The sequence below is a fragment of the Coffea eugenioides genome, chromosome 3 (genome assembly GCF_003713205.1).
Source record: "Coffea eugenioides isolate CCC68of chromosome 3, Ceug_1.0, whole genome shotgun sequence".
Taxonomy (NCBI): domain Eukaryota; kingdom Viridiplantae; phylum Streptophyta; class Magnoliopsida; order Gentianales; family Rubiaceae; genus Coffea; species Coffea eugenioides.
This window is the reverse complement of record NC_040037.1, coordinates 4,412,663-4,426,098: the sequence shown is the minus strand read 5'-3', so window position 1 is coordinate 4,426,098 and position 13,436 is coordinate 4,412,663. Positions and strand designations below refer to the sequence as shown.

At 36.2% G+C, this 13,436-nt stretch overlaps 2 protein-coding genes across 2 annotated transcripts; one reads left to right on the top strand and one right to left on the bottom strand.

Moving 5' to 3' along the window:
* Positions 1-1,032: 1,032 nt before the first annotated feature.
* LOC113767045 (phospholipase A1-Igamma1, chloroplastic-like) lies at positions 1,033-2,645 on the bottom strand. Its single transcript, XM_027311216.1, has 2 exons — positions 1,415-2,645; positions 1,033-1,312 (listed from the first exon to the last, which is right to left on the bottom strand). Exons 1-2 carry the CDS (start codon positions 2,503-2,505, stop codon positions 1,054-1,056), a joined length of 1,350 nt encoding a protein of 449 aa, XP_027167017.1. The 5' UTR covers positions 2,506-2,645; the 3' UTR covers positions 1,033-1,053.
* Positions 2,646-9,844: 7,199 nt separating this feature from the next.
* On the top strand, positions 9,845-13,041 carry LOC113765042 (putative disease resistance protein At1g50180). Its single transcript, XM_027309093.1, has 4 exons — positions 9,845-9,972; positions 10,035-10,264; positions 10,306-10,887; positions 11,156-13,041. Exons 1-4 carry the CDS (start codon positions 9,845-9,847, stop codon positions 13,039-13,041), a joined length of 2,826 nt encoding a protein of 941 aa, XP_027164894.1.
* Positions 13,042-13,436: the final 395 nt, after the last annotated feature.

Sequence of the window (13,436 nt, the reverse complement as noted above, 5' to 3'; positions counted from 1 at the left end):
ATTCATATTGTGAAATACGAGGGATGAAAAAAGTCATTTTATAAAATGTGAGGAACGAAAAAATTTATTTTATGAAATGTGGGGGACTATAGATTAGATTATGCAAAATATAATTTGACAAATTTACCCATAAAAAATGATCACGTGCCTTGCATGTGATGGAATCCGGCAAAAAAATGATTGGAAATCTAGTTAGGGACTAAATTTGATCGATGTGAATATGTAAGGGACGTAAAATTACATTTTTAAAAGTGAGGGACGACAAAAGTCATTTTACAAAATGTGAGGGACGTTTTGGACAATTTTTCCATAAATAAACGTTGAGAGAACAACCTTGAAGGCAAGCTTTTTGATCACGTGATAAATCACGTGATTATCAAATGGAAAGGGATGAATAATGGTTTCGACGACGTCGTTCTAGTTCGTTTATGTATAATTTTGTGCTAGTCAAATAGCAATGACCTATAAACGAATCTACGACAATTTCTTTCCGAGGCATTGCTATAGTAGCTAAAGTTGAGACTCAGAAATTAGATATTTCGAATTTAAGTTCTCTTGTCTTGTCCCATTTCTTAAATTATATTCCTCTTCTGTTGGAAAAAAAATTAAAAAAAAAAAACTTTTTCTAATGTATCAATAGTGATAGTAATTGTTAACTTTTTGTTTCTTGTTTTTTGACCTTTTCTTGATTTGTTATTTGGTTGATTTGGTCTTATTGTTGTAAGCATTGATTCTGGTTTTGCTCGATTAATAAATAAAATAAATACCCTATGGGGTATGATGTATGAAACACAACAACATTCTTTATATTGGCTGCCTCAACCAGAAAGTGCCAAAAGAGAATAAAAATAAATTGCTTAGCTGCAATCGATGGAAGCAGCTGAATAAATCAGTACTTACTATATAAAATGGATGAAAAATTATGTGCTTTTCTTATTATTTCCGTGGTTATGGCTACCCGGTGGACTAATTATTCCTTTGTCTCCGTTAGTATTAAATTTCAAGTGGGAAAGGAACCTTGAATAATTATATCAGTGGGGCACTGGTACAAAGCTAATGCCATTGGGCATGACATGCTAGATTCAACTGTTGGAGGTGATGTTGTACATCTTCCGATGGGGTGTGGATCTCAAGATCATGCTGTTCCGGCATAACCCATTGTCCCAAATGATTTCTGAAGAGCATTGTGTTGTTTGTTTCCCACCAATTTGGTGGAATTAGGAAATCCTTCTTCAAGAAGTCTGTTGTTTTGTTCACCAGTGCAATGTCTCTCCCACCTGCAAGCCAAAATCTTCGACCCTTGCCATGGTATCTGTTACATCACACACAGAGAGTAGCTGAAGTGTTTTAAAAGAGTTCTTTCCTTCCCTTAATTTTGAAAATAAAAAAGAATTAGGATAATGAATGTACTGACCCATCAAGCAAATGCAGCAGGACCTCCAAATTGTGGAAGAACACCAGGTTGCTTTCATCTTTCAGAAAGGGCGAGTTTTCGTGATTCAAGGGCAGCTCCTCACCAACATGAAAATAGCACCATGGAAACCATCCTCCAAGCTGTTGCAGCACTTTTGGTACAAGTTCGTTCAAGAAAATTCCTGGTACCTTAGGCACCTGGTCATGGACGTTAAAAATTCTTAGTATTTTCACCCCTAAACCCTCCAATCGCTCCTTGAATCTTGCATTTCCAACTCTTGGACCAGAGAATGAGAACACGGTCACAGGAATTACTCTTCCGTCTTCCATTACATCTAGACCAATTTCTGCTATATCATAAGCATTCAATGTTGCCAAGGCACTACCAAGACTGTGCCCTGTAATCGTTATGCTTAATTCCTCGCCAGGGTACAGTTCTTTTAATCTCTTCACTTCAGCTAAAACTTGTTCCCGGGCTGAGTACTTGCAATACTGACAATCTACGTTTCTGCCTGCGTAGAGGTCCAAGAATCCTGCCTCTACTTTTATGGTTGGATCGCGGCTAGGAATCGTGTGGTATGTGGTTGGGTTCTGGAAGTCCATCAGATCTGCAATCTTCTCAGCATTTGTCACCGTGCCCCTCCAAGCAATCATTATGTCGCGGCGCCCTAGATATTTCGAGTACTCTTCATTTGACACAGCAACATAGCCAATCCAATTAGCTGAATGGCTCCATCCATCTGGATTCAGAGAGACGTTGAAGAACTTTGGGAAGTTGACATTGTAGGTTGAATAAATATAGCTTGTTACCTCGTAACCGCACTTCTTCCAGCCAAGGTTTTCGAAGAACATGCTTGGTTTGACTTTACAGCTTCCGCAGTACTTGGAATATGGATCAAATTCATAGGCATCATAACATGCTTGTGCCATGTCCCCATACCGCATCAGCTCAGCTCGCAAGAGCGGATCAAGGGGATCAAGCATGCCTGCCCAATCATTTTGGCCATGAATTTCTCTCCAAGCATCTGCCAACTTTCTTTTAGGCTCTTTAGTTAGAGTAACTCTTTCTTCATCCCCTTCTTTAGCTTTCATCCTTTCAGAGTCGGAAACTCTGATTGGTGAGTCATTCTTTGGTACCACTTTGGTTGCAACAAGACTTTTTCGTGCACTGCCTCTTCCTACTACCCCAGGAAAAAATGAATTTCTTGACCAATTGCATGGTGTAGTGGAGATGATTGTCTCCTGCTTATGCTCCTTCAAAGATAATCTTATCTTTTGAAGAGGGATAGCCATTGATAGACAGTTGGAAACTCTGCCTATAAAACAACGAGTTAAATTGGGAATATTTGATCCACCAGGGGAAGGAGATTTATATGCAGACAGCAATGACCTGTCTGCGGACTTTTCTACCATCTTGATTAAAAATTGACGAGTTCTTTTAGCCAAGTTGATAGTAGAGTAACAATGTGCCTCCTTCCTGGCACTGGGGGAAGTTTTTACTCAGTTTACACTGACATGACTTATTATGTTAGACTTTGATTTTTTCAATAAGTTATTGAGTATTGACGGATCAAAGCTCAATCTTATATTTTTCCACACTGATTGAATCTGCCTTGTCTTGACAAATCTTCTGTCTAAGGGTGTTTGGTAGATTGTTGGCTATCAGAGATTTCTCAGAAGAAACTGCTGGTCCCTCTTCAGAAGGACGACTTGAAGACTTGCCAAAAAAATGGGAGGAAGTAATGAAGTTGGCTACTTCAAGAAAGGGTTCTAGCGCATGACAAATCTAAAATGGTTCGGATGCCATTGTCGGACGATGAGATTGCAGATTGGATATGTAATCAAAGTAACTTCTTTTTCAGTTGTCTATTTCTTGATTTCTTGTATACCTGATACCCATTTCAGCCGGTCTGATCTGGATTATTATTAAGGGCTGCAGAACAAGTATTATTCTGGTTATGGGATTAAAAAACATCAAGTGGTTGGAAAGGTATTGTCAAATTGTTTGACCGGTTTATCACAAAGTTAGCTGAAGTATACTTGGTTTTCGATAAAACTTCTTTTGTTCATACTACGTTTTACATGTTCAGAAAATTCTGAGGAGGTCACACATGATGATTGATGTTCATAAACTATACTTGACGAGCCAAATTGACTTTAATATTTGCTTCCTTTTAATAGCAACAATAATGAACTTATCACACATATAGTTCTGCATATTAAACTCTTGCCAAAAAAAAAACGTAACATGCCCTCCTTTTTCTATTGAAATGAAAAGTTAAGGGCAATCACAGAACCACTATTTTATGGCAATTGGCTCTTTACCATCTATCACCATAGCCATTTTGGTCACATGAATAGTTAAATTAATAGGCTCATACTTGGTGAGATCCGATGTTCAAAGATTCACTGATCAAATTGTATCATACCATTTCATATATGGCACAAATTAGTTTATTGGATCTTTAAAAATTAGGTCTATTCAAGTTTGGACAAAGTAATAAGTCACGGCCAATTGCGAATTCAAGCTCGTTTCAATGCATGAGTTTCCTCACTGGAGTTAGAGGTGAAATTGGACATTTCCTTTTTAATACCTAACTCTTGTTAGTAAGGACATTGATTAGGTACTCGTGAAATCTATCCTTAAGTCTCAAGCTTTCCTTTTTACCATTTCGCTTGTAAAGCTTATAGCTAGTTTGGGAGAGCTAATTTGGAGAGAAAAGAAAGGAGTTAGAAAGAAAGTGGAGGCATCCTTTTGTTTGGAAGTTTTAATAACAAAAGAAAGAAGAAGAAAAGGGTGGGACCTGAAATCCCTCCACAAGCCAAAAAATCTTCCATCCATGCAAGAAAGGGACTTTAGTAACTTTTTTAGTGTACCAGTTTTACCCTTGATATTTGCGATGTGAAATGAAATTATATTAATAAACGAGTTCCAAATTATATTTTACTATTGTAAAATAAAATTTTTTTCCTTCTACTCATCTTCACTCCTAAACAAAGTAAAATCACTTCTTTCTTCTCCGCTCCCAAATCTTCCAAATAATATGAAAGGATATAACAATCTTTTCTCTTCTCTTCTTTTCTTTTTTTTTTTTTTTGTCAAAAGTTCTCTTCTTTTCTTTTCTAATTACGCAACTTTCTCTCCTTCTCTTATCCATCCTAAACTCCCAAACTAGGCACTAGAGTCTACCTAGCATGTAGAAGCCCAGTTCAGAGGACCTTATTTCTGCACCATGACCCATTATAGATCCAACGAGCGGCAACATCTAATGGCCTGATGCATTCCGAATTTTGGACTGACAACTGACAGTTCATCTGATTTTCAGTTGTTATTTACTCATGCATAAAAGAAATGGGCCACAAAGGGTCACACTCATGACACTGGCGGCCTTATAATTTGATACGGGGTTGGAGTTGTGAACATGCCCTGGTATTCAGATGGTGTGGGCTTAAGTCCATTATGGGCACAAACGAAGAGCTAGCCCTTAGTCTACATTGTCAAGGGTAGCTTGCACTAGGGACCCCTACAGTTTTTTATACTAATAGCGTAGAATATATGTCACATGCGCATGAATTAAATTTTAAATTTGAATTCATGTTATGTAGTATGATCAAAATCTGCTTGTGTAAAAAAAATCTTTACACTAGCAGTATCTAAAAAAAAGGTATCAATTTAATAAATTGTGTGTAGTAGCTAGTATCTTGTAATTTATAAATTGTGTATATGATTGGTATTATTGGATTGCTAGTTTGTCAAGTTTTGTAAGAAAAAATATGCTATAATGATTTGATGTATGCAAGATAAAAAGTTGATTAGAAAATGTGTTCATGAAAAATATAAAAAAAAATTTGAAAGAAATTGGCAATCCAAACAAGGTCATAACATTAGCAATATTATACTACATAGCTATGATTTTTTTTAATCTTTTCCTTAGTTTTATTACCCAAATATTTTAGAAAAAATTAACCAACAAAAGTTGATTTAGAGGCCTCAAATAACCAATACTATTCAGCTACGAGGTCTGTGCCACAACTTTAATTGTATTATGCATGTTCAAGGGTTTGGAGAAGCTTACTAAAAGGGACAAAAAAAAAATCGGAGGATTTTCGTTTAATATCATAGTCAACTCAGTGTATCGGAATACGATGGATGGACCATACTTGCGTTTATTGTAGAATATGCATGAATTTTCTTGATCTTTGTAGTATTGTTGTCGAGCTTACCCATACAAATGACATAAAGGAGACACAGTGAGAAAATCATGGCATGGACTTGAAGTCTTGGATCCACCAAAAAGGCATCGTAGCTAGGGCTACAAAATAACAATGAAACCATAATAAGAAAAAAACCAAAATATTAAGGAAGTGTAGTATGCAAGATCCAGCTTGAGTAGTGAAGATTTTCAATATTTTAGGATGCATAAGGTTGTCCATTTTAATTGTATGAAGAAAACTCTCAAGTATTGCTTGAATCTAAGACTGAAGAGAGTCATTGATCTAGCTACACAGGTTTAATTACATGTACAAATGAAATACCAGGCCTTAAAAAAAAATTGTATAACGTAAGGTGCATTCTTACTTGCCACGCTTCATATTAGTATTAATTTTGTATACCTTTAATATTAGTTTGGTTCGACAATAGTTCAATTTTCATCGATTTCTCTAGAATTCATTGGGTCTCCCATTAGTGTAGATTAAAGTAGATGTAGGAATAGAATAGACCAGTCTAATTTTTTTTAAAAAAAAATCCCTTGTCAGAGATGAACTTTGTGGAATGCGTCTTCTCGATCATTATGCCCTATCCCTGGAAAATCATCAGTTTCGTTGCATAATTTACTATTCCTGCAGGGAATTGTAAGTGAGGCTTCAAAATAGTCATATCACTCAGTCAGTCACCACCTTCCAAGTTGAGGAACTTTTGTTACAAAAAAAAAAAAAAACTAAATAAAAATGGGGGTATTATTAGATGCTTTTGTAACTAAAAAACTTTTGTTAACCTTTGTTAGATGCTTTTGTTGCTTCCGGGATCATTCCCATTTTTGTGTCCCTATTCATGCCATCAACTGAGTATTTGCCAACTAGAAATCATACTTTATTGGGTTGAATATCTTAGAGTTCACAATCTCTGATCCAAAGAAATAGTATTATTATTCTTTTGGAACACTCATTAGTCGGGGGAGAGAGATAGATCTAGTGAGAAATGGCCATCAAAGTCATTAAAGAGTTCAACTTATGGGTATAAACTAATTTCTTGATAAAGAAATGGTATTGACTACCTAATACCAATTAATGCACCAATTAATGCAAGAAACAGTAAAATGTTCCCCGAATAGAATTTCACTTTCCGCCATTTGGCCTTTGGTCTAGTGGTCATCCCAAGTCTTCTTAGCCTTGGTGGTGCAGGAGGTCAATGGTTTAAATCTTTTCTCTCGCAAAATTTGTCACAATATGTGACGGTATTCATTGACTAGTTTCGATGGAGTTTCTACTCACATCGAGTAGCTAGCTTAGGTTATACGAATTCTATCGTGTCGACAAAAAAAAAAAAAAGAATAGAATACCACCTCCCAATTATTAACATATAATTGATAGTATAAAAAAATTCAATTCCCAATTAATGCACATGGCCTTGTTCCCTCGAGTTTTCGATGGACTTGAAAGATCAATAAATTATGAGAATACACATGACCTCGATAAATAAATAAATAAAAAGAACAAGATATATATATATATATATATAATCTAATACATGATTTGAAGAATCTCATAATGAAGGAAAAATTTAATGAAATTAATGGCTTTCGAGTCTTTTTTTTTTGTTTTTGAAGGAATAAAACACTCAACAACTATGACAGCAAGGACAAGACAACAAGAAGCAACAGCAAACGGATGATTATTAGTAATAAACAAGCCAGGCAATAGTGATATAGTTTATTGCTTCAACATTTTACGTAGTCAATACATTAGCTTGTTGAGCACGTGTTTGTGCTTAAAACGAGCGTTTCAAGTCAATAGAGGAAAGCAATAGACAAAAAAGTCAATAGAGGAAACGCGCGTTTCAAGTATTGACAAAAAAATAATAAAGTCAATAGAGGAAAGCTAAGAGGGGAACCCAACAATTGATGGAAAGCAAGGCGGGAAGCCATCGATAGTTTTCTGTAGAAGTGGAATCAAAAGTACATCTAAAGCACTGCGATTTTGCACCACCAAAATTTCGTGTATGCAAATGTGTTACAGTTATCAAATACTTTAACTGTCTAGGTTAAAAATCCACCTTGCCCCATTTTCGTTTAAATACCTCGAGGGACAAACAACTTATAGGAAATGACCCTAGACTTTTTTTTTTTGTTTGGAGGCGTGGGTGAGGGGGGGGGGGGGATGGGGTTTTATAGAATATAGAACGAAAATAAAAAACTTTTGTTTGTGTATTATTATAGTATTGTATATGAAAAATTTGTTTTTCAGAAATCCAAATGAAGCCGCTACTCTTAGCTAAATATCTGTCAGCCTCCTCCTCCGAATTAGGTAATTTTAATGGGATAATTGCAAAAACCTCTTTTGAAATATCTGACAGTTGTACTCACCTCTCGTAAGATTTGAAAAATAGCACTAACTTCCCTTGAATTTAAGATTTTGATAGCAATTTTAGCCCATGTTAGAGAAAATGCAATTAAAAAAGTCTTTTGAGAAGTGAGTACATTGACTGGTGACACCATGTTTCTGCAACACTTCCTCCAAAAACCTCTCATCTAAAACTTCCAATTTGGGACAAGGATATTATTCTGTCGATATTTTGAAATTGTGAAGGAATGCTCACAAGATAAGTTTTTGGAGGAAGACCAAAAGTCTATTTCATTTGAAGATTTCAGAAGAATAGTTGTGCCTCATTAATTTGAGTGGGAATTTTGGAACGGAAGCTGAGGTTTTTTAATGGAACCCGTTAGCCACTCATATGTCTTTTTTTTTTAATTTGTTTCCCTACTCACTTAGTGAAGCAGCGTCATTTTCTTTTACTGCTGCTTCCATTACACGTGGTCCATTACAGTCCTCTCATTCCCTTTTATGAGAGGACTGTTTAGGAACGGTCCGCCTGATGACCGTCCCTGCCCCATATCCGTTATAGCAATGTTTGGATGTCAAATTTTTTTAAATAATATTTTACTTGCATCATAAATATATTTCTTAATTTATTTTTTTTATTTTAATCATTTTTTATTATATATATATATATTACATCATAAAAAGTGTTATAATAATTATTCTAAATAATATTTCCAATGATACTCTATTTTTGCTTTTCCCTTCTCGGCCTTACGGTTTACACCTATGCATTATCTCATTCTTCCTTTTTGGTTTTTTGAAGCATATTCTCTCAGTGTACCTTAGTATGTAAAGTAGTACTATACTTTTCTATTGTTATTTGGGATAATTTTAGAAACCTCTCTTAAGATTTATGATAATTTCATTTATCTCCCTCAAAATTTTAAAAATTATGTATACCTCTCTTATCATTGAAAATGACAATATTCTCTTTAAATATTTTAATGAATTCCTTTGTTTGGTAGGCTTATATTTAGAATGACTTTTAAAATTATTTTTTCACTATTTTTTCTTCTTTTTCTTTTTTTTTTTCATTTTTTGCCAATAAAGCTGTAGAACAAGCACTAGTACCTATAGTTTCTATTATAACCGAATATCGAATTAGTGATTTTTTTGGATAAGTTAACTTATATGTAATCTAATGTTTTTGTTGATTTTTGTTTTCTATTTTTTTGGTATTTAAATTAATAATAAATTAAAAATAAATGGCCCAAAATTAGTATTAAATTATGATAATCCTACTAATCAAAAAATTCATACCTCTAAATGAATTATTTCAATATTTTCTTTTCTATCTTATAGATCTAAATCCATAATAAAATACCATCAAAAGTATCCTATTATAGGGATAAAGTTATTATTATAGTTATTTATCAAATAGTAGGTATGGACATGAACATTTTCGCACATTTTTTTGTAATTATACTAGATAATCTTTAAATTATATAAGAAAATAAATTAAAACTCATTACACAAGGGCATTTTTAGATATATTCATTTAAAAATTTGATCAAGTTAATATTATTTTAAGATTTTGTTATTAAAACTATCAAATCAAGGGAAGTAAATGTAATTTTTTAAACCTTAGGGAAGCTTAGTGAAATTGTCAAAAACCTTAGGGAAGTTTCTGAAATTATCCCTTGTTATTTTGACTGCCTTGCTCAATCATTTCATCTCATTTAACTACTATTCATAGACAAGTTCTAGTCCGTACAAACCAATCTCATACTTGTATTGCATTGGCTTTGGGGCATCCATCATCCAAGATACAGCTTGTAAGAGAGCAAATTGAATTAGAAAAAAAAAGTGGGTTATTGTTTGTTGCACCAAAATGGGTAGCGAAGCTGTCTCCCTTGCTTTGGGAATGGTGAAGGATTTGTTAGTTGAAGAAGGCAGATTCTTGAGCGGAGTGGCGGATCAAGTCAAGGAAGTTGAAGCAGAATTGAAAACGGATGCAATGTTTCTTGAAAGACGCCGACAAAAAAACAATTGAATGATTCGACAATCCGTAATTATGTCAGGGAGATCAGGCGTCTTGCTTACAGAACTGAAGATGTCTTGGAGAAGTTTGCCGTTGAAATCGAATCCAGGAGAAGGGGCCACGGCTTCCGCAAGGCTTTCAGAAGATTTGCGTGCCTAATTTCTGAAGGAATATCTCTTCACAGAGTTGGTTCAGAGATAGCTAGCATCAAAACAGGAATCAACAGCCTCACCACGAATCTGGAAACTTATGGCGTCATTGCATTGAGCAGTACTGAAGACGGTCAAAGTTCCAATGCGAGATTGGATCAGAATCAACAGCGGCTGAGACAAACCTATCCCATCAAGTTGAGGAATATTTTGTTGGGATGAAAGATGATATAAGACAGCTTGTGTCCCTCATCACTGATGAGGGAATTAGATCACATCGAGTTATTTCAGTACATGGGATGGGCGGTCTCGGTAAGACCACTCTTGCCAGGAAGATCTACAAGCACATTGAAGTAGAACGTGCTTTCAAACAGTTTGCTTGGGTTTCGGTTACCCAACAGTGCAATACGATGACCGTCTTCCGAGACATTCTGAAGCAGCTTGTCCCGGACCAGAGGAAGGACAGTGTTGGGAAGATGGATGAGAGGAAATTGGTAGGAGAGCTTTATAAAGTGCAGAAAGAGACAAAAAGCTTTGTTGTTCTTGATGACCTGTGGAAAATTGAGGACTGGGAGTGTCTCAAAGTAGCATTTCCATTTGCAGAGGCGGATAGCAAAATTTTGATTACAACTCGGAACCAGAAACTCGTAGAAGATGAATTCCTCTATCCACTCAACCTTCTGAACGAGGATGAAGGCTGGGAGTTACTTCAAAAGAGAGCTTTTGCCAAAAGAAATGGCGCAGGTTAGCTTTTCTCTAGTGAAGTACATATATCTGACTTGCATTAGTTAAAACAGAATAAAAAGTTTGATACTTATTCCTACAGATTCTATGCCGTTCATACCTGTATGCATTTCTGTTAGCTTTTTTTACTTGGCAAATTTAGATGCATTAGTCTCCAAACCAAGTGGAAATGTTGGGAGAATAGTTACATTTTCACATCCAAAAAAACAAAGGTACATCTTTTTGACAAATTATAGAGACACGTAATTCACACTTTTCTCTCTTGCAGATTGTGAAAGTGATCCACTGTTGGAAGCAGTAGGGAGGGCAATTGTTCGCGAGTGTGGAAACCTACCCTTAGCAATCTCTGCAATTGGAGGAGTTCTGACTCCAAAGACTTCACTCGAGGAGTGGGAGACAGTGAAGAATGATGTGGATTCGTATATAAGGATGAGTGAAGGTGGTAAAGAACAAGGGTATGGAGCCGTGTTGCAGGTGTTGGCTCTGAGTTATGACGAGCTACCCTACCACTTGAAGCCATGTTTTCTTTACCTGGGGCAATTTCGTGAGGATGAGGACATAGATACAGAGATGTTGTATCGAATGTGGACAGCAGAAGGGATGGTCTCATCAGATCATCGCGGAAAAGGAGAAACTCTGACAGATGTAGCTGAAAGGTACTTGTACGAGATGGCTAGTAGGTCAATGCTTCAAGTGAAGTTCGATGAGTTCTCGACATCCAGAAACGTTGAGTCATGCTACCTTCATGATCTGATGAGGGACTTCTGCCTGGCCCGTGGAAAAGAAGTTGAATTTCTCAAGTTGCTTGATTTTCGGGGAGGAAATGATCCCTTGTCGGATTATTCTACAGAGCGCGACGACAGTACTCCTAGATGTTCCATTCACATGGAAGATGGTAAAAAGCATGGTCTGGGTGATGTTGACTCTATGATAAGTAGGGCACTGGAAGCCAGTGGACACCTGCGCTCTTTAACATTAAGTGGTGGCTCTGGATATCCGGAGGTAAGGATCTCATTTCCTCAAGTAATATGTGATTCAAACAAGTTCAAATATGTAAAGGTTCTCAAATTCGAGGGTTATCGTTTCATGGGCAAAGGTTTGCCTAAAGGAATAAAGAAGCTGGTCAATTTGAGGTTCCTCAGTCTGAAGAACAGTGACTTGGAGACACTTCCATCATCCATAGGTCAATTACAGTACCTGGAGACACTTGATATACGAGTCTATGATCCGATTAAGGTGCCTGATGTCTTGTGCAAATTGAAAGGATTGAAGCATCTGTATTTTTCTGTAGTCGTCCGACGACTAAGTTTTCTTGGCTTAAGTAAGCTGGAGACTTTAGTTGACTTTGGAAATGATGTCGGAGACTTGAAACATTTGTCAGGGTTGAATAATCTAAGGTTCCTCCGTGCAATTATGAATATCAGTAAAGAGAAGAACGATCTTCCTCAGATGCTCAATTACTTGAATTCCAACCGACACAAGCTACGGGAGGCTCAATTGGAGATTCGTGCATATGGTGAAGAAGAAGTAGTGCTTCCTTTTCGAGATCTTTTGTCCTGCCATTGTCTCCACCAATTGACCATAATCAGCGGAAGGTGTGAGTTTCAAAAAGTTAAACCACCCCTTTCCCCCTCGAACCTCAGTGAGTTGCTTTTGCTGGGGTGTTCAATTGAAGGAGATCCAATGAGTGTCTTGGGAAATCTTCCAAACTTGAGGAGACTGAGTTTGATGTCTGTGGACTTGGTGGAGAGAAGTGTGATGATTATTGATGAAAATGCTTTTCCAAAACTCGCATCTCTGGAGATCTTTCGTATAAAAAACTTAGAAAAGTGGGTGGTGGCTCAAGGATCCATGCCTAACCTATCTGATCTTGCAATCTCGGGTTGTGAAGAGCTGGAGATGATTCCTGATGGGTTGAGGTTTATTACAACACTGAGAAAGTTGGAAATTAGAATGCCTGAAGAATTCATCGTCCAAAGAATTCATGGGATCGATGGGCGTGGAGGACCGGATCGCGACAAAATCAGTCGCGTCCCCGTGATTAAAATTGAATCTTATGGAAGCATAAAGAATAAGCATCTTATCCAGCCAACTGATGACATCTCCAGCGAAGAATCTTCCAGTTCTGTGGATTGCAAGTCTAGCCATCACTGAAGAATCTTTTCTATGTTCTATAAAAGTTAAAACCTATTATTATCATGTACTACTTACTCCTCTAAGGCATTTCTATCAGAAGAAAAATAAATTTGTGAAGCCTTCTAAACTCTAAAGTTCATTAATAATGTCGGTACACAATTGAGCTATTCTTCTGATTCTTTTCTTTTTTTTTTTTTTTTTTTCCTTTTTCATGACATAAGCAAGTGAGCCTGCATTCGACGCTGTCCATCCTTTTTAAAAAGTTGGCTTTAAATAATAGTACAAGGGAAGGCAGTTACCATCCTTAATAAGTAATTCTTCCATAAAAATGGCAAAAAGATAAATAAATAAAAGCTGTTGTAAATTGGTGCAAACATAAACTGTCTAAAATAAAGTCTTCCTCGTATAAGTTG